General features: G+C 48.4%; 9 protein-coding genes across 9 annotated transcripts; 6 read left to right on the forward strand and 3 right to left on the reverse strand.

The window, feature by feature from the left end:
* Positions 1-395: 395 nt before the first annotated feature.
* On the reverse strand, positions 396-1,402 carry BT62DRAFT_975746 (Cwf15/Cwc15 cell cycle control protein; the record flags this gene model as incomplete). The annotated part of the gene is made up of 5 exons (XM_043189201.1): positions 396-492; positions 539-626; positions 680-936; positions 986-1,240; positions 1,290-1,402. The coding sequence occupies 5 exons, from the start codon at positions 1,400-1,402 to the stop codon at positions 414-416; spliced, it is 792 nt and encodes a 263-aa protein (XP_043034039.1). The 3' UTR covers positions 396-413.
* A 277-nt stretch (positions 1,403-1,679) lies between these two features.
* On the forward strand, positions 1,680-3,773 carry BT62DRAFT_910357 (pseudouridine synthase; the record flags this gene model as incomplete). Its single annotated transcript, XM_043183788.1, has 11 exons — positions 1,680-1,865; positions 1,918-2,003; positions 2,050-2,155; positions 2,211-2,292; positions 2,343-2,484; positions 2,541-2,619; positions 2,669-2,732; positions 2,782-2,802; positions 2,853-2,932; positions 2,986-3,243; positions 3,291-3,773. 11 exons carry the CDS (start codon positions 1,680-1,682, stop codon positions 3,771-3,773), a joined length of 1,587 nt encoding a protein of 528 aa, XP_043034040.1.
* Positions 3,774-4,085: 312 nt separating this feature from the next.
* Positions 4,086-6,425, reverse strand: BT62DRAFT_975752 (FAD/NAD(P)-binding domain-containing protein). Its single transcript, XM_043189202.1, has 8 exons — positions 5,873-6,425; positions 5,601-5,806; positions 5,087-5,547; positions 5,011-5,028; positions 4,784-4,963; positions 4,631-4,720; positions 4,533-4,583; positions 4,086-4,478 (listed from the first exon to the last, which is right to left on the reverse strand). Exons 1-8 carry the CDS (start codon positions 6,001-6,003, stop codon positions 4,167-4,169), a joined length of 1,449 nt encoding a protein of 482 aa, XP_043034041.1. The 5' UTR covers positions 6,004-6,425; the 3' UTR covers positions 4,086-4,166.
* Positions 6,426-6,450: 25 nt separating this feature from the next.
* BT62DRAFT_937933 (uncharacterized protein) lies at positions 6,451-8,158 on the reverse strand. The gene is made up of 4 exons (XM_043187431.1): positions 8,043-8,158; positions 7,931-7,990; positions 7,211-7,875; positions 6,451-7,161 (listed from the first exon to the last, which is right to left on the reverse strand). The coding sequence occupies exons 1-4, from the start codon at positions 8,120-8,122 to the stop codon at positions 6,647-6,649; spliced, it is 1,320 nt and encodes a 439-aa protein (XP_043034042.1). The 5' UTR covers positions 8,123-8,158; the 3' UTR covers positions 6,451-6,646.
* Positions 8,159-10,693: 2,535 nt separating this feature from the next.
* Positions 10,694-13,191, forward strand: BT62DRAFT_910420 (copper radical oxidase variant A; the record flags this gene model as incomplete). The annotated part of the gene is made up of 4 exons (XM_043183794.1): positions 10,694-10,807; positions 10,858-10,952; positions 11,003-11,574; positions 11,627-13,191. 4 exons carry the CDS (start codon positions 10,694-10,696, stop codon positions 13,189-13,191), a joined length of 2,346 nt encoding a protein of 781 aa, XP_043034043.1.
* On the forward strand, positions 13,165-14,104 carry BT62DRAFT_580968 (uncharacterized protein). Its single transcript, XM_043181495.1, has 6 exons — positions 13,165-13,226; positions 13,517-13,587; positions 13,638-13,678; positions 13,725-13,802; positions 13,867-14,040; positions 14,096-14,104. The coding sequence occupies exons 2-5, from the start codon at positions 13,585-13,587 to the stop codon at positions 13,961-13,963; spliced, it is 219 nt and encodes a 72-aa protein (XP_043034044.1). The 5' UTR covers positions 13,165-13,226; positions 13,517-13,584; the 3' UTR covers positions 13,964-14,040; positions 14,096-14,104.
* On the forward strand, positions 13,969-16,396 carry BT62DRAFT_910432 (amino acid transporter; the record flags this gene model as incomplete). Its single annotated transcript, XM_043183797.1, has 14 exons — positions 13,969-14,040; positions 14,094-14,121; positions 14,257-14,371; positions 14,420-14,615; positions 14,677-14,749; positions 14,799-14,875; positions 14,929-14,965; positions 15,015-15,146; positions 15,244-15,270; positions 15,318-15,464; positions 15,518-15,605; positions 15,679-16,130; positions 16,182-16,241; positions 16,290-16,396. 14 exons carry the CDS (start codon positions 13,969-13,971, stop codon positions 16,394-16,396), a joined length of 1,611 nt encoding a protein of 536 aa, XP_043034045.1.
* Positions 16,397-16,514: 118 nt separating this feature from the next.
* On the forward strand, positions 16,515-18,832 carry BT62DRAFT_580917 (uncharacterized protein). Its single transcript, XM_043181494.1, has 5 exons — positions 16,515-16,609; positions 16,666-17,932; positions 17,981-18,122; positions 18,179-18,525; positions 18,661-18,832. The coding sequence occupies exons 1-5, from the start codon at positions 16,602-16,604 to the stop codon at positions 18,733-18,735; spliced, it is 1,839 nt and encodes a 612-aa protein (XP_043034046.1). The 5' UTR covers positions 16,515-16,601; the 3' UTR covers positions 18,736-18,832.
* A 1,302-nt stretch (positions 18,833-20,134) lies between these two features.
* Positions 20,135-20,568, forward strand: BT62DRAFT_581185 (uncharacterized protein). The gene has a single exon (XM_043181496.1). The coding sequence runs from the start codon at positions 20,293-20,295 to the stop codon at positions 20,521-20,523; it is 231 nt and encodes a 76-aa protein (XP_043034047.1). The 5' UTR covers positions 20,135-20,292; the 3' UTR covers positions 20,524-20,568.
* Positions 20,569-20,879: the final 311 nt, after the last annotated feature.

Consider the following 20,879-nt stretch of genomic DNA (forward strand, 5'->3'; position numbering starts at 1 on the left):
TAACCTCTAGGATCTGAAACTTAGATCTGAAACTTTCCTCCAAGATTATTTACCGCTATCTTGCAGAAATTCTCTTCGACTCTGTCACTGATGAAGGATGCTTAGTGGAGGGAATGTCTACGTTCCAACCCTCCCATATCAATTCTACCCCAGCTCTATCATCCGTTTCTTCAGTTCGCAGATAATGTCTGCATACGTATCCCTCCTAAATAACTGAAGTAGAAGCTTGGGATCAACGGCCAGGTACTTCGCTTGGCCCTTATAAGCTCTGCCTCAGAGCATGAATATATACATTTGACTTATCTTTATGCGAGTGTCTTTGAAGAAAAATGTGAACATAGGAGAATCGCTTCAGTGTACAATATAGCTGCGAGAGCCTAATCTACAATTCATGGGTAGATATAGTATGTAGATCACTTGAAGTATAGGTCAGCGACACGTGGACTCCGAAATTTCAGCAAACTGACCTTGATAAACTTTGCCATGAATTTCCTGCAGAAAATGAGAGGCAGTAGTGAACGCATGCATAAAAACGCACTTGTGAAACTGCGTCCGCAGAAGGTCATTGACGAACTGACCCTCAGGCTTGTTCCTTGTGTCCATGGCCTGGTTCTTGAAGATCAAGTCTGGAGAAACGGACTGGGTTGGTACGAGAGTTGGTACGAGATCCGACACATACCGTCATCCCAGCGCCGTTTCACGGAGAAAGTCCCGGGCACAGTAGTATTCACCCCAGTAGGCGCTCCCTGTCCCAAGGCAGCCGCCAAATTGAGAAGAGGATTAGCGGTAGCAATTTCCGCTTCTCTCGACGCCGCCTGTGACGCCGACAGTTCGCGTTCTTGTCGTGCCTTCTCTTCCGCCCGCTCGCGTTTGATCTTTTCAAGTTCACGTAGCAGTTCTGCAGTGTCATCTTCGTCGTCGTCCGAGTCATCCTCACTAAGATACATTCAAAGTCGCGAGATGGCAGCCTTTGCGAGAAACGCACCTTTCTTCTTCGTCGGCCTTCTCCTTGTCCTCTCCCTTTGTATCGTCATCGTCATCGTCGTCCTTGTCGAGAGCAATAACGTCCTGCAGAAGCTTTCTCCGCTTGTTGGTATCTTCGTCAGCAAGTACATCTTCTACAAGTGGCGCCTTTCCTTCAGCCTTCCGCTTCTTGTTCCGCGCCTCTTGCTCCGCGGCTAAAAGTTCAGCGCGTAGATCTCTTTTCTTGACCTCGCCTGTTGATGTCTGTCCCACTTGTCTACGGCGCATTAGCTAGTAAGGCATGAAAAAGAACAGGCATGTCGTACCGAAATTTCAGCTTTGTGTGTGATGCCATATCTCGCACAGAGAACTGACGAGATCCTCCCTTGACATCTTTGGCCTGTGCTGGGTCCCATGTCGGCCTGTGAGCTGTAGACATCGAGGTATATGGATGTAGGCAGTAGACGACGGGAATGAACAAGGAGTGACTTGGGGTTAGGGTCAGCTCGGCACGTGAAGGCTTTTCATAGCCACAAAGATATTTTTTGGTCTCTTTACTTCTTCACCACGGCCCGCTGGCTACGCTTCACCTCGCACGTCGGTTCTGTAGAGTTATCATCAAGGTGGCATATCCCAGTATCGACCGTCTCGCGTCTCGCGCAAGATTCGTGCTACCGCAGTTACCTCTCTCGCCTTCCAGTTTTTTCAGTCGAGTCATGACAAGTCTCGTACTCACTACATTGGCCGATGTGGAACCTCAAGTACCACCTGTCGCCCCTGGCTTGCGTAAAGTGCCGCCGTACTGGTACCCATATAGTACATACGCGAAAGAAAGATGGATTGGCCGTGAGATACTCGAAGTTGTTTCTACGGAATTTAGGGATCGCTCGATGGAATACTATGTGAGTCGTTGACCTTGATAATTTTGACTTTTTGTTCACGTATATGCCGCAGAGATATGCATTAGATTCTGGTGTTACTACATTAAATCGCAAACCCGCCAAGCCTGACACAATAATACAAGATGGAGACCTCATGGAGTACATCCTTCTCGCACCCACTCGTCCATGGCTAACGTATCACCAGGAATGTCGTCCACCGCCACGAACCCCCCGTGACATCGACGCCAGTCAGGGTTCTTTTCGAGGACAAGGAGCGCGAGTTTATCGTCGTGAATAAACCTGGCAGCATCGTTCGTTCGTCCATGTTGTCCGTTTCGTCCTATCCTTTGTCTGACACCTTAACAGCCTGTACATGCGTCAGGGAGATACTATCGGAATACTCTGGTAGAAATTCTCATGACCGAGTTTGGCTTGGAGAAGGTATACAGTACGTATTTTTCATCTCCTCTTATTACGACTGATCTCAGCAGTTTGAAGCTGTGAACAGACTGGATAGGTTGACCTCAGGGCTTATGATCCTTCCGACCTCCACTGAGCGCGCTCGATCCCTGACTAAAGAGTTTATGGATGGTACCATAAAGAAAGAATACGTGGCTAGGTGTAAAGGAGAATTCCCCAAGTTCGTCCCGTATCTTACGATCGAACCAAACCATCCATCTGATTGAAGTCCCGTAGAGAAGAAGTCGTTTGCGAGGAGCCGCTGCTGACAATCGATAGACAGATGGGTTTAAACGTTGTCCATCCAGAAGGCAAGGTGAGTAACATCGTTGTGACTGTCGTTCTAGGATTAATTTTCCGTTTAGCCAGCGAAAACTGCGTTCATTCGAATTCGATATGACTCAAAAACTGACAGTAGCGTCGTCCTTTGTGAGTCGGCCACCTGAAATGCAATGATTCTGTTGCTCACCTTTGTCAGGCAAGCCTATGACGGGTCGCTGTATGTTCAGATCATCCCAGGAAATATACTACATCTCATATATTACATAGCACACCAAATTCGCGTTCACCTGCAATACTTGGGACACCCCATCGCCAATGATCCTGTGTATTCTGAGACCAAAATCTGGGTTCGTGTATTTACCTTGTCACCATGTATTTTCTCAAGTCGTCTGTCGTTTAGGGCGCCGGCCTAGGAAGAGGTGGCGTTGATCTCACTCCCAGTGATGAGCGGTCCGCCCCCGCTCCACCTCCACATCTTAAAGACAGCACCGAGCTCGACGGTAGTCCTGAGTCACTGGTCAAGGGCGGCGCCTCGTCTGCCTTGATGTCTGGAACTAAACTTTTACCTCGAGAAACGGGGCGCGACATTGGTATGGGATCACCTGTACCACTTTCCAGTGAAGCTGTAGGAATCATTACACGTTTAAGAAACATGAAGGTGAATGTCGCTCCTGGATTGTTGAATCAGATACTCACGCTACACAGGACGAATCTGAAGACTGGAGCAGGTGGCGAGATGTCGTTTTCCGCGCGAAGGAACCATTACGGCCGCAGCATTGGGCGTTAAAACCTCCGCCTCCACGTAACAAAAGGAAAAAGGGGAAGTCCGAGTCCGTCGATGAGACTTTGAACGTGTTCAGGTCAGGAGAAAGCCCGATTACACCAACAACTCCCGATGAAGCCATTCTCGCTACGAATGCAGAACCAGAGACTAAACTACCTCAATTTTCCCTGGACGAGGCATTGGAGCGCGCGCAGGGATTGGCACCTGTGGTGCAGATTCCGTTAGTGGAAGCTGGCCAGCATTACTGCCCCGAGTGCTACTTGCCGCTTCATCCAGATCCCAAACCAGAAAAGCTGTATATATTTCTTCATGCATTGAGGTATACCACGAGCTTGGGTGCATTTGAGACAGAAATGCCCGAATGGAGTGCGCCAGACTGGGACTGGGATAGATCGAGTTCATAGTTACCGCCGTGAGGCATTTGCTTTGTGCAACAGAGACGTATACGCTTAAGAAATAGTGTGTGTATTCAGCTCGAACGAGACTCCACCAAACTGAGCTTGGAACTGGTTGTTTGGTTCAGACACATCTTCCAGTGGTGTCCTGGTAGTGGTAGCGGTAACACATGGGATTTTTGAGAATTCAAGAATCGTGTTCTCATAACTCAGGTTTGATCCTTGGCATTCCCTTCTAGTTAAGATGCGTTTTATCTATTTCTAATGCGAAAGTTCCAACTTCCAAACTGAAAGGTCTCGCAAGGCTCACATCTTACCCGTCACCGTGTTACGTAATATTAGATGCTCTGCGAGCTAAGTGGATGAACAATGGAATACGAAATTCGAGATGTACTCTATCCTCTAAGCAGCCTCCAGCATTCGTATACCCTTTTCCATCATCTCTTTGAATGAGGTCGTCCAAGCCCACTCGAAGCTTTCATTGATAACTATCGCTATTCCTTCAAGCTTCTCCCATACCTCAGCTTCTGGTGCATCCTGGTCCCACTCGAAATCTTGATGGGTCATAGTAAAATACCTCGCGTTTCTCGCTGATCGTTTCCAGACGTCAGTAGCAAATGGACGGCGAACGGAATCATATATTGCCAACGCTATAGGAATATTTTTCCGCTTTGTAAGTGAATGGCCGAGAAGAGTCGCTAAGAAATAGCCATCCTGAAAAGTTTTCATCAGATGAACAGGGGAATGCGACAACAGTGAAGAGAGTACCTCAATTGCTTGACCTGCGCCCGAAGCCTGATGCGGTAACATTGCGTGTGCCTTTTCCTCCGTTAAGTGGGCGATTGATTTATTTCATATTTACTTACTGAGTCACCGATAAGTGCAACACGATCCGACGCGTAAGATGACAACAACCTGGTGCAGTACATAGGCCATCTGCTTGGCTGATCGATGCACTGAGTCCAGACGACACGTCAGCGAGGATGGACCTCTATCGAAATAGGTGAAAGTGTATTCACATGTAACCAAGCTTGGATTTCTGGTTCCCATTCTGAAAACTCCGCAAGTGACATTAATTCCGCCCTGTCTACCTGGACCGGGAACGGCGGGTCGTATGAGGTACCCATTAGGTGTGTTTGAGGCCGAAAGAGAGCGATGTTCAACATGGCGCCGTTTGAGACCGGATATACGACGATGTTCTACCGAAAATTCATAAAAGTTCTGTCGAACTGGGGTGAAGACCCACGATGCCACGACCACAGTACTGAAATGCAAAGGCTAAAGGTTTAATACTATCATCCGAGACGTAAGAAGCAACCAACCTGTGTAGGTTGCGGGGGAAGCTGAAAATCCCGCGCAACAGGATCCGACTTGATTCTCTCCACGGGAATTAATGATCTGTAGGCAACTGATCCCGTAAAGATTTGAGGAACACCAGAAAGAAGTTCCTCAGCCTCGTGTAGTCTGCCATCTGCTGAGGCACTCCGAGCCTTATCCTTCAGCAAGGACGCCCGTACTCGAGACTTTATTCCATCAGCGCCAATTAGGACGTCACACTCGGCGGTCGTCCCATCTTGGAAAAATACCTTTACGCGACCATCAAGCTGTTCGGAATACGACTGTAATCGCTTCGCATAATGAATCACACACCGCGGCGAAAGATGGTTCACGAAGACGTCATGCAAGTCTCCTCGGTGAAACGTTTGACAATGCCCTTTAGAGTCGACGCGGCAAAATTCCTTCCCTACCGCTTGGTCGCTCTTCCTGAAACTCCAAGCAGCAACTGAAAGGCAACGTCAGTGCTCGGCAACGAATAGAGATTTGTATTTGACTGACCATAGTCTTCTGTGAAGGGTGCTGACGCCACCTTCTGCAAATCAGGTCCCATACCCATCATCTCCATGACTTCTATAGCACGCGGCCATACACTGATGCCAGCTCCAACAGCGGAGAAGTGGTCTGCAGCCTCGTAAAGCTCGAGGTCCACATCTGGATACTTGGACAGCGTTACAGCAAACGCTAGTCCGCTTAGTCCGCCACCACTGATCGAGAATCAAGTCAGCCTTCAAGTTCGTGGATCCATAACGTAGGAAGACGTCGACGCGCACCAGACGATGACTTTGAACTTTGGGGCCATGAAAAGTTGATTATATGCTATTCTTTGAGCTCCAGTGGGAAGAAAGCCTTTAAATAGTGTCCTGGGCTTTTTAAAGCTTAATAAGAACGCTGTAGGGTCCATACTTGATTGCAGGGAAGCGTGCCGCAGTTCGAAGTTTCCATCTGGTTGATCCCGTCTTGAAAATCGAGACAGTTAGATTGAATTACACAGATGTCTGTTGTTGTTGCAATGGTCCCGTCGAATCAGAGTTTCAGGCAACAAATAACCGCTGTGAGATCCAAAATCAAGGAACGATAAGTGATCCGCTGGCCTTTTCAGCGCGCGCCAGCGGGACCGGAGGCGCCAGTGGATATAGATCGCGAAATTGATATAAATTGTGGCTAGGAAGCCTAGGAAACAGAGAAGACAATCCAAGACCGCCACCGCCGCATTTTCCAGCGTACAAGTTCCCGGATAGACTGTCACGGGTAGTAACTCACCGTAAGTAAACCAATCGGCGCCTGTCAAAATGATCTGTTCATCTGTTTGAAGGAACGTCAGAATTCTAAAGACGGGATGGTCTCCATATCAGTTCAAAAATGATACCTCAAATTATGTGGTCTATATAAAATACAACATATATCTGATGCGATGGAGAAAATAGATAAGTGATACAGAGTGATAGAAGAACAATAAACCAAGTAAGACGAGATGAGGACAGTACATATTCCAATGCAGATGGGTTAGTAGTATCAGTGAAAAGGGAAAATTCGTACAACAGCATTCATGAGTCAATCTTGGCAATCTTCATCTCCCACATCCCGTTCCTTCCTCTCACCAGACCCTGTAGCAATAGCCGACCTTCCATGCCTAGAAAATCTACCCTCACAACTCCTCTCGACATGGTCTCTTTATCTCCATGACATCTGGAGGTATACGCTGCGCCGAGCAGCTCCCTCTCTTTACTCCGTACGTCCTCACAATAATAATGCCGGCTTTCAATCGGCATCATCATCTGCACGTGTAGCTGCATAAGAATGTCGTAGATTGTTACGCCATTTGGGTTCGACGCGTATACGTCCACGTACCACGGATAGCGGGCATGGTACAGGCGCATGAACGGCGCAGGTGGATTCGTGGCAATCTGCATCAGGTCTATCTGGTTGTACGCCCGACCGAGGTGAGAGAACATGGCAGGCTGTGTAAACGGATTCGTTCGGAGATCAAGATATATTGAGGGAGCGGGAGCATCGTATGCGAGAAGGCCGTGCAAGATCCGTCGCTCTGGGTCGTTACTCTCTGAGCAAAGCGAATCAGACCGTTTCATCGCACAATACGAGTAACATACCTTGCACATCAGAGCGATTCTTGGATAAGCTGAGCCTGATGAATGATGGTCTCATCTCAAAGTCCGCCCTCCAGTCTCTTGGTCGCTGTGCCGGATTCAACTCATCAATGTCTCCGTGCGGGTACCATTTCCTGGACTTTGACTTGGCCTTCTTTCCCACAACTGGACCCCAAGTCAGAGATCGCTTCATCCTGTAACCGTCCTCGGTTGACGGAGATTGCGGCATCGGAAGGGTGGCAGATACGGGAGGCCCACCATTATCGATAGCTCCCCAGCCGTCTCCGAACGATCTGGATGGACTGATTGGCATAATAAAAGGGCTCTTCGCAGTCTGATTATTACTGGCGCTAAACCATCCATCGCCCACTGGTTGACCGGATAAGGTATTAGGTGTAGTCGTCTCCGGTGGTTGCCATGCTGTGCTGAAGAAGCCATTGTTGGGCGTTACTGCACGACCTTGTCGAGGATGAGGTGTACCAGGCATACCGCCGCCCCAGGATCCAGCTGGCGGTCCCTGCCACGAATCCGATGCTGCTCCCCAGTCTGGCGTCTGGCGTCCCCATCCTGGTGTCTGAGGAAAGTTCAGCGGCGAGAGTTCATCGGATAATGAAGTCCATCCGTTCAAATTTTGGACTGGCCACACTGGTGTGGCGCCTGGGGCACCGCTGCAGAAGAATAATAAGGAAAATGTTCGGAAACCCGACAGATATTACTACGCACATTGGACGCTGACTAAATCCTGGAAATGCATCATGTATACCTCCGCTATCGTTTCCAGCCCTTCAAATTGAGTCAGACGATGTCTGCTGTCGAAGAGAAGACTATTTATTACCCTCCGAATCCAGTGTGTGCCGCGCCTGCCGGCGGTGGAATATTCGGACGGGCAGCATGAGAGTCGACCAGGGAGGGCATTTCAGGATCTCTTCCAGGCATCCATCCATTCAATGCCATGAAAGTTGGAAGAGAACAAGTACGATGTGTCGTACTCGGATTTGCTTCCACGGCTCCGGTTGCACAGCCACATCGTGGTATTTTACCCAAGCCCAAATATGTCGAAGTCAGGCCGTCCGTCTACCACTGAAAGGTATTCTGAATCTCTTTTCAGGCAATCCGTTCCAGTTCTATCTATCCTCAATTATAGTGTGGAAACCCGTCAACCCACTTTTAACTGACGCTAGCGGTGATTTCACGCAAAGGATATCTTTCTGGTGACCGTACCAAAAAAATTATTCAAACGAACATCATCTTTTGTAGCTCTACGATGACCGGAGCAACGGAATTTTCTATGGACCAACGGACGGTTGTACTCTTTACGTAAAAGTGACAGCTCTCCTCCACTGACGACCTCAGGACGGCATAAATTGTGTCTTTGACTCTAACTGCTCTCTCATCGTGAAACTGTGCAACACATCTTGTCCGACAGTACTAGTCTAGTCTCCTAATCGTCTTCAAGGTAAGACGAACCTAGTGCTATATCTGACGGAATCAGTCCTGTCTAAATGGAAGGGGGTGGCTGATGGCGGATCTTTCCTTGACGAAAGACTAGTCCATTGTACGTACACGCTGCATGGTGGGACGGACAGCAGTCTTTACTTCTAATCCGTGCACCAAATTGCTTATTCGTTGGTATAGGTGCCCTAGTACTTGGCAGGTGCTGATGGAGGAAATATGCATCGGCATCGTGCGCAGTTCATTAACGTCCATGATTGATATTGTCATGGCTCGCCTGGTCCCGCACTATATCGCTGTCGCAGGGAATGCTTCTCATACTCCCAGGACCTTCCATCTCGACTTCTGAAGCAGCTCCTAGCCTGCAGATGCTTCACGAAGCAGAGGGGAATGGTCTTGATTATTTATATCGATGCGATTCTCCTTCCTAGTATGGATCCAGCTGCCTCAAAATCACCACTACCTTCCACTGAACAGACGGGCGGGTACTTACGCTCTCACGAATACTCCCCTCTCCATACTTGCTGAATCGGACTCGACAGAAGCTGTACGTTTGGCTTTAGAAGAAATCCGTCGCTCTTTATAATATGAGGAGGTGGGTCTGGCGTGTATCACTTTTGCATTAGGTAATCTTCACCACCACAACACCACCATCGCACCCTTCAAAGGCTCGATTCGAGCCATCCAGCCGACCCTTTCCGGGACTCAGGTTCGCGAGTGGTTTAGAGAAATTCCTCGCCTTATATGTAGAAGAAACGGAGACGGTATCATTAGGCTATGCACATATAAGACTCTGATTGCCCAATGATGCCAAGGTCAGTTGTTCCTCCTTTCCGTCTTTATCACGGATAGGTGTTCTCGTCAAGAAATGTAATTCTTTTATGAATCATAATTCCTGTTCCTTCCCAATACCATCAGACTCGATAAATATCCTTCCCCCCCTCCATTCTGTCCGATTCCCAACGTTTAGAGTCCCAAGTCGATTGCCAGTAGAGTATGTCTCTCTCTCCTAAGAGTCATGAATATGAGCCGCTGTGGACTATTGATACAACGCGCCTGGGCTTGCCTAGACATGATCATCGAATAAAATCGACTATGTGGGGGCGCAGTCTGCTGATCGCGCCAATAATTTTAGTTTTGGAAATGTCAATCATATGCAGGACCATCATGATGTGTAAGCAACAATTATTAAATTGCTTGTGAAAATTCGGAGATCTTCGCAGAATTTGTCGAAGCAAAGGTAGGCGGCCGTTTTCTTTCTCTGCAAGGGGGGGGGGGAGGGACAGAAGGCAAGGCGACGACTTTGTAATAGCAGTATTGCGACGGAAATTTCCCTTTGGAACAGCGGATCGGAAATGACACGCTCGAGGCTAGTCCGCGAGTACAAAACGTGGTCATCAAGGTCATCAATTGCTGTACATATGTCAGGATAGGTGTTGCTGTTCTCTCCACGCGCTCGACAGATCAACAGTTGGTTGCCAAAAACAAGTCAATGTTGAACCTGGAACTTTAAAGAAGGTTGGAGTACTACTATAGTGGACTGGGCCCTTGTATAAAATTGGAGAGTCTTTTTTTAGACGCGGGCCTCTTTCCCCCCACAAAACATATTTTCGAGCTAAAAGTGGCCCAAGGTTGGTAAATATTTGTACAGACTTGCGATCTAGCCTGAATGGGGAACATCTAAAAGGAGGTCGTCATGCTGCCATGGCCAGTGTGATACGGAAGGACCCCAAGACGGAAGAAGATTTGCTCATGATCTGGGAGTAAAATGCCGACAACCCCCATGCCGAGAAGGATTGTACGAAAAAGATAAGAATAGGCGCGGTGGCGTGGGTCCTTTGTTGACGTGAAACCGAAAGCCGCTTAAATTTCCACACGGTTCGCTTTTGGGTGCCTCCTTTTTCTATCACCCTCACACTCTTTTCTTTTGCCTCCTCCCTCCATACTGTACTCAGCACCGCTCAACATTTCGCGGTCTCTTCTCTTCTCTTTTCCCTTCTACCAACATTTCCGGCAGGGATTATGACCGTCACGATGATACCCTCACCATCCTTGTTGGTTTTTACGCTAGCAACCATCTCGCTTGCCTGGGCACAGACTGCCGGGACGTTTGCAGATGGAGGAAACACGTCAGTCAGCGCTATGATGGTACGTATTTCATCTCTCTGTCGCTGTCGATAGCGCTCAACTGCCCTTAGATGTTCGTCGGCAATAAGGACTATGTTTACATCTTGGATAAAGCGGAGGGTAACGCCGCGAATATCAATGGGCATCCTGCGTGGGGTGCCGTTTGGTGAGCAATCAAAGTTTGTGTTTTTGTTCTGTTGTCTAGACATCATCCAGGAATATCGATACACACGAGGTCGTCGTGCAGGACGTCAGGACGAACGTGTTTTGCTCGTCCGGTATGCATCTTCCCAACGGTTCATTCGTGACATTTGGCGGAAACGGGGCTGTTACCAAAGGTGGTGGCGTTGGCTCTGTCCTCAATGACGAGGGCTCGGCTTCGTACGATTCTCTATACGAGGATTATGATGGTGGAAAAGCAATTCGGATTCTCGACCCCTGTGATACGGGATCTGACTTTCAATCTACTCAGTGTGGTTGGTTCGACAATCCTGATCTACTCTCTATGCAAAAACGTCGATGGTATTCTACGGCTGAGCCAACCGCTGAAGGCGATATCGTCATTATCGGTGGTTTTGCAAACGGTGGTTACATCAACCGGAACTATCCCAACACTGACCCAGAGTACGAGGGTGGTGCTGCCGAATGTACCTACGAGTATTATCCAGCAAATGGACGGACAGCCACTACCATGCAGTTCATGATCAACACTTCTGGTCTCAACTCTTATCCCCACACCTTCCTGATGCCATCAGGTAAAATGTTCGTTCAGGCTAACGTCTCGACGGGTAAGTTGCTTCGTTGTTTCTGTACTTTCATATGTAATATGCTACTCCTCAGTTCTCTGGAATCACACCTCCAATGAGGAAACGGCGCTTCCAGATATGCCTGGTGGAGTTGTTCGCGTGTATCCTGCATCTGGAGCCGTCGCCATGCTTCCTCTCACACCCAAGAACAACTACAATCCTACAATCCTCTTCTGTGGAGGTTCTGACATGCCGGATTACTCCTGGGGTAACTACTCATGGCCATTCATAAACACATGGGAATACCCAGCTTCAACGGATTGTCATCGTATTACCCCCGAGCCTGAGGACGGCTCATCTCCGACGTATGTTAAAGATGATGATATGTTAGAGGGAAGAACTATGGGCCAGTTTGTTATTCTACCCAATGGCGTAATGCTGGTCGTGAACGGGGGGCTAAACGGCACTGCTGGTTATTCCACCATGACTCTCGAGACAACGTCTTACAGTGACATGCCCTACGGAATGTCACTTGCATCCGGGCCCGTTGGTACGCCTGCTCTCTATGACCCCGATGCAGACAGTGGCAAGAGGTGGTCTAATGATGGTTTCTCCACATCTGATATTGCCCGTTTATATCACTCGTCCGCCATTGTTCTCCCTGACACATCTGTCTTGATTGCTGGATCAAACCCCAATGTCGACGTCAACCTGACGACCTACTTTAGCACCGAATATCGCGCCGAAATTTTCTATCCCCCTTACTTCTCCGCCAGTACTCGCCCGGAGCCGACCGGGCTACCTTCTCAACTCTCTTACGGTGGAGACTACTTCGATGTCACCATACCCTCGAGCTCATATTCCGGCGATTCTAATGACGCCGCTGCGAGCGCTTTCGTATCCGTTCTTCGAACGGGTTGGACAACACATGCGATGAATATGGGCCAGCGTTACCTCCAACTTAACAACACATTTACCGTGAACAGTAATGGTTCTATCGTGCTGCATGTCTCGCAGATGCCCCCGAATGCCAACATTTACCAGCCGGGACCTGCTTTTTTGCACGTTGTTGTGAACGGTATTCCTAGTAACGGCTCTTACGTTATCATCGGAAGCGGAAACATCGAAACGCAGACATTGGCTGACACGGCGGCTCTACCGACAAGCGTTAACAGTACCGACGCCCAAGGTTCTGCCGATGGCTCTACAACGTCATCGAATAGTGACAGTAGTTCGAAGACTAGTACTGCCGCTGTTGTTGGCGGAGTTGTCGGTGGATTAGTTGTCTTGGGCATATTTGGTGCGCTTGTTGGTATTTGTCTAACGCGACGAAGACGTAAGGCCAACCGTCAGCCTACATCATCGTACGCAATGCGAGATGGTCCCGGATATGGTGCTTCTCTAGGTACTGGTACTGGCGCGGGCGCGGGCGCTGGTGGGGCGGATAAGGCCTTGCGGAGTTCTGACTCTAGTGCCTTTATCCCATTGCAGCACGCATATAACCAAAACGAATCATGGAGCTCAAGCTCTGCAAGCCTACAAGCGCCGTATCAAGATGAAGCACACGATCGTCACGGGATGAGCATGGATTATGATCCATATGCTGCTGAATCGAGGATGAGTACCAGTACACCTGTTGGGCGGCCACACAGATACTGATTGGTGACGGAGGCAAGAGCAAGAGTGTGTTTACGGTATGTTCCCGGTGGTATTGGATGCGGAATTGACAGTTGCTTTCACTTTCCACGTGTTATTTTTATCCTCATTACTTTCCACGTCACTGCATACCTTCACCTGCTCATATTTTAAGACCCTTGTTAATTTCTTAGAGCAGGTTGTACATGCAACGCAAGCCCATTGCATTTCGTACCCTGAGGGTACTGTGGCCACTCTGTCGTTCCAGTCGCGTCGCGTCTTTTATATATTGGCATCTTTCTGTTTTTTTGCATGGACCATACGGACTTGTGTAGTTACTTCTTAATAGTGCACTCAGGACCAACACGCTCCCTTTGCATCAGAATTCGTTCAGCCGCCACGACCCGTGAATTCCGGATGGTAATGAGCCATTTTAGCGTATGAGATGTTTACTAAATAAGTAGCTGCAGGTGACGAGGATAGGAACGCCGTCCACTACAACTCCGACGCGGTGAGCCAGTTTTCGTTCTGATAGCTGATTTTTCTGATAGATACAGACTATGCATATCCCTGTGCAGCAATCCATGTCTTATCGTTATTTCTGCCGACGACCGGACTCGGAAAGCCTTGCGCACGTACGTACTCCGCGGCAGACACGTCCTGCTTCTTAATGGCTCCGAATCTTCATCTCCGATTAAGCTTCTACATGCTAGCTGCTTATCTCGTCTCCGCGATAAGTGTCGTTGTACCGGTCAGTATAAAACCCGTTTGGGTGACAGCCTGCTCTTCATTCTGACCGCCATGTCGAGCAATATCGATGCTGCCGCTGTTGCTGACCTGCACAAACTAGGCTACGAGCAGGAGATGACACGGGTATGCGATTCTTCCTACTGTCGCTCAGCCTTCTCGCTGATTCAAGTGGATAGAGGCGTGGGCTATTCCATATCTTGTTCAGTGCGTCGCTTCTTTCCTTCTTGGTTGTTGAGCTATTGATAGTCGATGCAGTGACGCTAGGTACGTGTTGTTCTTCGACTACCGTGCTCCTTGATGTGACTGGACTCTGGCGAAGCCATTATGGCAGTCCGTGAGTCCATCGAACAATTCATTTTTGCTGCGCGAATAAAAATATATGGCTAGCTTACGGTCTTTCTGCTCCACTCGCTACCGGACTCATTGGAGGTGGACCCGCGGTTTTGATCTGGGGGTGAGTGTTTCATAGTCCAGACGAAAATATCAGCTCATACCATCGAAGATGGGTATTCGTATCGGCATTTATCTTTACTCTCGCACTGTCAATGGCCGAAATTAGCGCAAAGTATCCTACCTCTGGCGGGGCGTACTATTGGTGTTTCCGCCTCGCATCACCCAGGAGCCGCGTGCTCTTGTCATGGATAAATGGATGGCTAACCATGGTAGGCGTGTGGACGATCTGTTTGTCAGTCACTTTCGTAAGAACTGAGTTATCTGTGATTCGTTAGCCTTATCTAACCAAGCGGCTCTGCTCTGTAGGGCACTGCACAGATCATAGTTGCAGGGGCGGGTATTTTTCATCCGGACTGGGTTGCCAAGACATGGCATACATGTAAGCCTGATTAGCTTTCCTTCCAACTACCTCGTCTGATCCGTGCTAGATCTCATCTTTTTGGGAGTGACACTAACTTGTACGGCACTCGGAATTTTCTTGAACGATATTCTTCATTACATCGACGTATGTCATCGTTGCGTACACGAGCGGCAAAATTGTTGATAAGATATCTATAGATCGTATGTGCTTGTTGGACGATTCTCGGCGTCCTTGGTACGCCGGAATTCCTATGGACCTTAATCGATTATAGACTTCTTCCAAGTTATGCTCGTGTGTATTTCGGCGAAGGCGGCGTCAGGTCGTCATACAGCTGCTTTCGCTCTCGGCCATTTTGATCCATCTGCGTCGGGTTGGACACCTGGATGGTCGTTCTTTATCGGGCTACTACCTGTGAGTTGCCTTTTGTATCATCCTCCATATCTAATTTATGCTTGCAGCCCGGTCAGTGTGTGAACAGCCCAGCTATCGCACTCACTGACCATACTGTCAAGCATATACGTATGCTGCAATTGGAATGAGTGCGTTTCAATGTATGGAATTCTATCAAGACTCATTCCCCATTAAGTTGCGAGTATGGCCGAGGAGCTTCATAATCCGACGGTTGACCTCCCAAGAGCCATTGTATGGTCAATTCCGCTTGGATTTTTACAAGGAGTTTTTTTCTTGTTGCCCATTTTATTTACGCTTCCGGATGTTGCTACATTACTTGCAGGTTTGCCTAGTCTTCTATCATCTTCCCCTTGAATTGACCAAGCAAATGTGCAGTCGCTAGTGGTCAGCCTATTGGTGTCATGTTCACGCTCATAATGGGCTCAAAGGGTGGTGGATTCGGAATGGCAAGAACATGCATGCTGTCTTTATTTTCTGCTCACCTGTCCCGTTTGGTTTAGTGGTTCATCAGTACGCGCTTATACCTCCGTGCTAAGCTCCTTGTTCACCATTCAAATTCTAGTTTTCGGGGTCGCCATGTTTTGCGCTATCTCAATTTCATCGGCCGCTTCTCGAGCAACATGGGCATTTGCAAGAGACAAGGCAATACCCATGCACACCTTCCTCGCCCATGTAGCATCAGAAAAACACGGCCCTGTTAATGCGTTCCTCCTCGTCACTGTTGTCCAGTTACTGCTAGGTCTGATTTATCTCGGCTCCAGTGCGGCTTTCAACGCTTTCGTAGGAGTGGCGGTGATGTGTCTACAGGCGAGCTATTCGATGCCAGTCCTCATATCCCTTGTCAATGGCCGTGATAACGTCAAAGATTCTCCGTACTCGTTGGGTAGGTGGGGATGGGCTATCAACGGTATGGCGGTGCTATGGACCATGTTCGAGATGGTGCTGTTCTCGATGCCGGCGGTGGTACCTGTGACGAGAGTGTCTATGAGTATGAATTTACCATCCTATTTGAGTTAAGAATTGACCCGTAGTTTTCTAGATTACGCCTCTGTGGTGTTTGTGGGATTTGCGACCATCAGTGCGGTCTGGTATATGATCAGTAGGTTTGTTCCTCGCGTGGAAGTAACAATTAATCAACTATGCTTAGATGGACGCTTCTATTATACAGGTCCGCCCATTCCGAGCGATTCAGCACAACCTAGCTCTGAGAGCGTTGTTGCGAATGAAAAGAAAGGTAGAAGTTTGGGGGACTGATCTCATCACAAACGAGCGGCGACATAGATAGGCTTAGAGTCGCGTATGTTACAAACCGTTTTTGGTATGAATTTGTTTTCATCTCAATGAAGAATGATAAACATCTGTAGAGATGACAAAGCCGGTCAGGGTCCTCTTGCTTTCGTACCACCAGCCTTAGTTGCCACTTTGACGAGTGGCAATTCACTGCAACATAATATTTTGAATGAACAGGTAAGCCTGGCTTTGATCGTTCTGTCTGCCATTCAAAGATATGTATGAAATCATAGGAACTCACCGGCTAGCCTCGAAAGCCTCGTGTCGGCTGCACGAAAGGATGTCAAAGCATGCCCAAGAATGCTTTCCGCCGTGCACCGTCATCTTCGCACGACACGAGTCCCTCAGGAGCTTTTTGAATCTATGAAATCACCATCTGCAACTGCCGAAATTATGGCGAGCTGTCTGGACGGCTTACGTGTTGCATTGCACTGGGCGAATCGGAGGCATAAAGATCTTGCAGAGCGCGTCTTTCAGCAATGGAATGCGGCGTGGGAATGGTCGTCGTTCATGGCGGATGAGGTTATCTCGAAGGAGCCTCAGTCGGCGGAATGCATCGACTTCCAGTACAGGGTCATCGGAACAGCCTCTGATCTCCTCAGGCTTGCTGCCTTTGAGAGTCAAGGGTCCCCTCACGAAGTACAAGTTCTTAAAAGACCTGGGTTCTTCGCTACCCTTGTCCGTCTCTGGTTCCATGTTTTGCGCCATGGGGGTTCTCCTGCAGTGCTCAGAGAAACGTCGCATTCACTTGTTGTATTTCACCGGATTAACTCCGACAGCAGGGACAACTTCAAACTCGTCATCAGAGAAGTTGGTCTTGTGCTCCAGAATATGCCAGGTGCTACTGCCCTGTTCATTGCGCACGTATTGCAGACGATCGAGGTCAAGAAAATTAACATGCGTCTCCTCGATGGACCACTTAATTTGATATCCTATGCTTTGGAGTTTCATTCCGATTGCATTCTTTGTCCTTTTATCGCCTGTCATGCTCCAACCTTCGTCACTATTCTCATGGCTCGTTTCACGTCTTTCAAGCTTACTTATGAACTCGGGAACATTGATGATCAGAAGCTGGACAAACTCATTCAAAGCAATATGGCGGAATCTTGTTTTTTTCTATGCATCAAGCTCTTGGAAATTTGTATCAGGACGCGCGGCCTTCCCTGCGTCGTCCAGATACTCCAAAACCGCTTCCTCCCGACTTGCTTCAAAGCAGCGAAGATTTTTAAGCATCGATCCGGTTCCTTTCCTAACAACACCGAGGACACTTGCTCCGAACTTTTTAGGATGATTGCAACATTCAGCATCTATCCGAAAGTAATGCATTTCGTGATCAAATCTAACAAGCACTTGGAAGCTCATAATCTCAAGGCCTTGGTGAAATTGACAGCCCCGGGAATGTGGACGTCTTATAACACTCTATGTGATATAGCGATGCAGAGGTATACTAACAAATCTGTTTATTCTGTTCTTCCACGGGACATTTGCTGCAATCCACAGGTACGTATCATCGCATTCGGCCATCGTTTTGCGTCTAACTAGGCGTAGTGCCGCAATCCGTGTATCCTACCTAAGGACGCCAAACGATGCACAGGCTGTCTTTCCGCTCATTATTGTTCTCGGGAGTGCCAGAAACATGATTGGATAACTCATCAACCAAAGTGTAAGAGCCTCAGATCGGACAGAAAAGGTACCTTTCATTCTGGTTTCTGGCAATCGAACTAAGCGATATATGGTTTGATACAGATGGGAAGCTCATGCGGGCGGATACTTTGGAACAAGATTTCGCAGAGTGGATGGTTGACCAGGACTTGCCTCGTTTCCTCTCGGAGACAAAGGAAATCCGCCAAAAACTAGAAGCAAAACGCGCGATGACGGAGCCTTACAAGAGATACCCCATGGTGATAGAGATCTCCTACAATTTCGTGCCTACCAAGCTAGTGAGAGTTTACCCGGGCGAAGAGTCTCGCACTCACGGAATCGGTCGGATGCCCGAAGTTATGGACATATTAGAAAGGAGAAGAGGTCAGCTGAATGAAGTGTTCTTCTATGCCGCACTTCCGGGTCCTAGACCTGAATGCATCTGCACGACAGTCAGTATATGGTGAGCTTTCATGGCAGAGCTTGGCTAACGCGATGCTGACTGACTGTTTCTTTGCCGCAACAGATATATTTCCTCGCCATCTCAAAACCTGACATAGGTCGCCCAATTTCCTTCATGTCGACAGTTCCATTACACCAGTTTGCCGGGAGTCTACGCTTCCAAATCATTCGACTCAGCAGTCCTGGGAACTTTACCGTGAAGACCGCTCCTTTCTTCCATTATTTGGGAACTCGGAGGGTCTCGCAATCAATTCAATGTACCATCATGTAGCTATAACTCCATTTCTTTTGTACAGCACAGTCTATACAGCAGCAGTTCGCTTTAGAGGGACAGTAGGGCCAAGCGGACTAAGTACTTAAGCGACACTTCTCTTGTGAACTGTGAAGATATTATTATTGGATCTCAGCGAAACAGATAAGGATCTGTTGGGCCCTCACATAGAATAGCATCCTCTGAGTCTTCTGATTGATCTGGCTCAGGCCGGTTTCGGGAAGATCATTTTACCATAGTAAAAGAAGGTGAGAAGTAGAAAGTACAGTTTGGTTGGTAGCTGTACCTACGGTCGTCGTCGGGCTGACAAAGCACGATGTCACGTGTCCCGACGAAAAGCAGATCTGCCCACCAGAGATTCTATATGTCCTCTTGCTATTCCTCAAGATTCTTCTCAGGTAAACATGAATTCTCTATCTAGCCTCGCAAGTGCCGTATCGAACGCTCGCAAGGATCCCTCTGCATGTCCGAGGATGCTCTCACTTGTATCCCATCATCTTCGCACCAAGAAAATGCCCCAAGATCTTCGTTCGTCACTGGAGACTCCAACTGCGACAGCTTGCGTCATGGTGGATTGCCTCGATGGCCTGTGTGCTGCCTTTCGATGGGACTCGAGACAGAATGGCCACGGTTGCAGTGATGGGCAGCATTCTTCGAAACAGCACGGCCTGCTCCAAGAGCGTGTGATGGAATATTGGCCTATGGCGTGGAGGTGGTCATCATTCTTGGTGGAAGAAATCATCGCGAAGGAGCATCACTCCGTGGAACTACCGAATTTCAGCACTGGACGCTTGAGGTTGTAGCAGAGTTTCTCAGACTTGCCGCCTTTGACTCGGAGACTCAGGGATGTCTTCGTGAGTTTGACGTTTTGAAAGCTCCTTGGGTTCTTTCTACTCTCGTCCAACTCTGGTTCCATACGTTGCGCCATGGTGGCTCGCCTGCAGCACTTCGAGATACGGCTTTCTCATTGATATTATTCAACTCGATCAGCTTCTCGACCGTGGACGGCTTCGGGGAAGTTATTGAGCAAGTGGACGACGTTTTGAAGGATACACCTAACGCGGCAGCAATCTGTTGTGCACACATTTCAACGTTATTCAGTGTCATACAGTCAATATGCATCTCCCCGATGGTCCTCTTGCATTCGTGGCTTATGCAATGGAATTTCATGACTTACTTTCTCCTTTCATTGCTTGCCGTCTTCCCTTTCTCATTACTTCTGTCATGGTGCATCTGACATCTTCCAAACTTGCCTACGATCTCATCAACATCGACGACGTCAAGTGGGACAGATACACACAAGAAAATATGGTCGAATTTGTGCATCTTCGATGCGCCCTGTTTCACAAAACGCGGCCACCCCTGTATCACTGAAGCTCTTCGAGGTTGCTTTCTACCGTCTTTCTTCAAAACTGCCTTGTTCTTCAAACGTCGATCGAATCCTTTTCACCTCAACTTCCAGAATATCTGTTCTTGGCTTTTCGAGATGGTCACAAAATATACCATATATCCATCGGTCTTACGCCTGGTGGCCAAATCTAGTCGATTCATCAAGAAGCATGATCTTAGGTTATTAGAGGAATCTACGGCGTTGCTGTGGGGCTCTTGGACATTTCTGCATGATGCAACTCTGCAAAGCTATGCGGGAATTCCAGGCTATTCTGTATCTCAACGTAACGTCTGCAGTAATTCGCAGATACGGCCCCTGCACCGTTAAGGTTTACAAATCTGACATAGGGTGACAGTGTCCGAACCCACATGTTTGTCCTTGGGATGTCAAGTGCTGCTCGGGATGCTTTGTCGTGCACTACTGTTCAAGAGACTGCCAGAGAGATGATTGGATGGAACACCAGCTGACATGCAAATACCTCATGTCAGACAAAAAAGGTAGTTGTTGATCTCGTCGATGCCGGTAATATGCTGATGTGACCGTCGCTGTAGCGGGAAGACTCGTGAAGATAAACACTTTGGAGTACGATTTCGCCGAGTCGATGGTTAGTCTGGATTTTCCCACTTTCCTCGTTGGGACAGAAGCTGCTCGCGCTGAGCTAGAAGAAAAACGTTCCATGACGA

This window comes from Guyanagaster necrorhizus, assembly GCF_019112545.1.
Source record: "Guyanagaster necrorhizus MCA 3950 unplaced genomic scaffold BT62scaffold_48, whole genome shotgun sequence".
Taxonomy (NCBI): domain Eukaryota; kingdom Fungi; phylum Basidiomycota; class Agaricomycetes; order Agaricales; family Physalacriaceae; genus Guyanagaster; species Guyanagaster necrorhizus.

Bases quoted from the DNA above. Each gene is read 5' to 3' on its own strand.
- BT62DRAFT_975752 (XM_043189202.1), bottom strand. From the start codon at position 6,003: ATGGACCCTACAGCGTTCTTATTAAGCTTTAAAAAGCCCAGGACACTA. The intron at 4,721-4,783 runs GTGAATACACTT...GTCTGGACTCAG, and splicing joins AAATCCAAGCTTGGTTACAT to TGCATCGATCAGCCAAGCAG. The intron at 4,479-4,532 runs GTACTCTCTTCA...AAAACTTTTCAG, and splicing joins GCGCAGGTCAAGCAATTGAG to GATGGCTATTTCTTAGCGAC.
- BT62DRAFT_937933 (XM_043187431.1), bottom strand. From the start codon at position 8,122: ATGCCCTCCCTGGTCGACTCTCATGCTGCCCGTCCGAATATTCCACCG. The intron at 7,991-8,042 runs GTAATAAATAGT...CTCAATTTGAAG, and splicing joins GCACACACTGGATTCGGAGG to GGCTGGAAACGATAGCGGAG. The intron at 7,162-7,210 runs GTATGTTACTCG...CGCTTTGCTCAG, and splicing joins GAATCGCTCTGATGTGCAAG to AGAGTAACGACCCAGAGCGA.
- BT62DRAFT_580968 (XM_043181495.1), top strand. The intron at 13,679-13,724 runs GTGAGCCAGTTT...TGATAGATACAG, and splicing joins TCCACTACAACTCCGACGCG to ACTATGCATATCCCTGTGCA. The intron at 13,803-13,866 runs GTACGTACTCCG...TCTCCGATTAAG, and splicing joins ACTCGGAAAGCCTTGCGCAC to CTTCTACATGCTAGCTGCTT.
- BT62DRAFT_580917 (XM_043181494.1), top strand. The intron at 18,123-18,178 runs GTACCTTTCATT...GGTTTGATACAG, and splicing joins CCTCAGATCGGACAGAAAAG to ATGGGAAGCTCATGCGGGCG. The intron at 18,526-18,660 runs GTCAGTATATGG...TCATGTCGACAG, and splicing joins CTGAATGCATCTGCACGACA to TTCCATTACACCAGTTTGCC.
- BT62DRAFT_581185 (XM_043181496.1), top strand. From the start codon at position 20,293: ATGGTCACAAAATATACCATATATCCATCGGTCTTACGCCTGGTGGCC.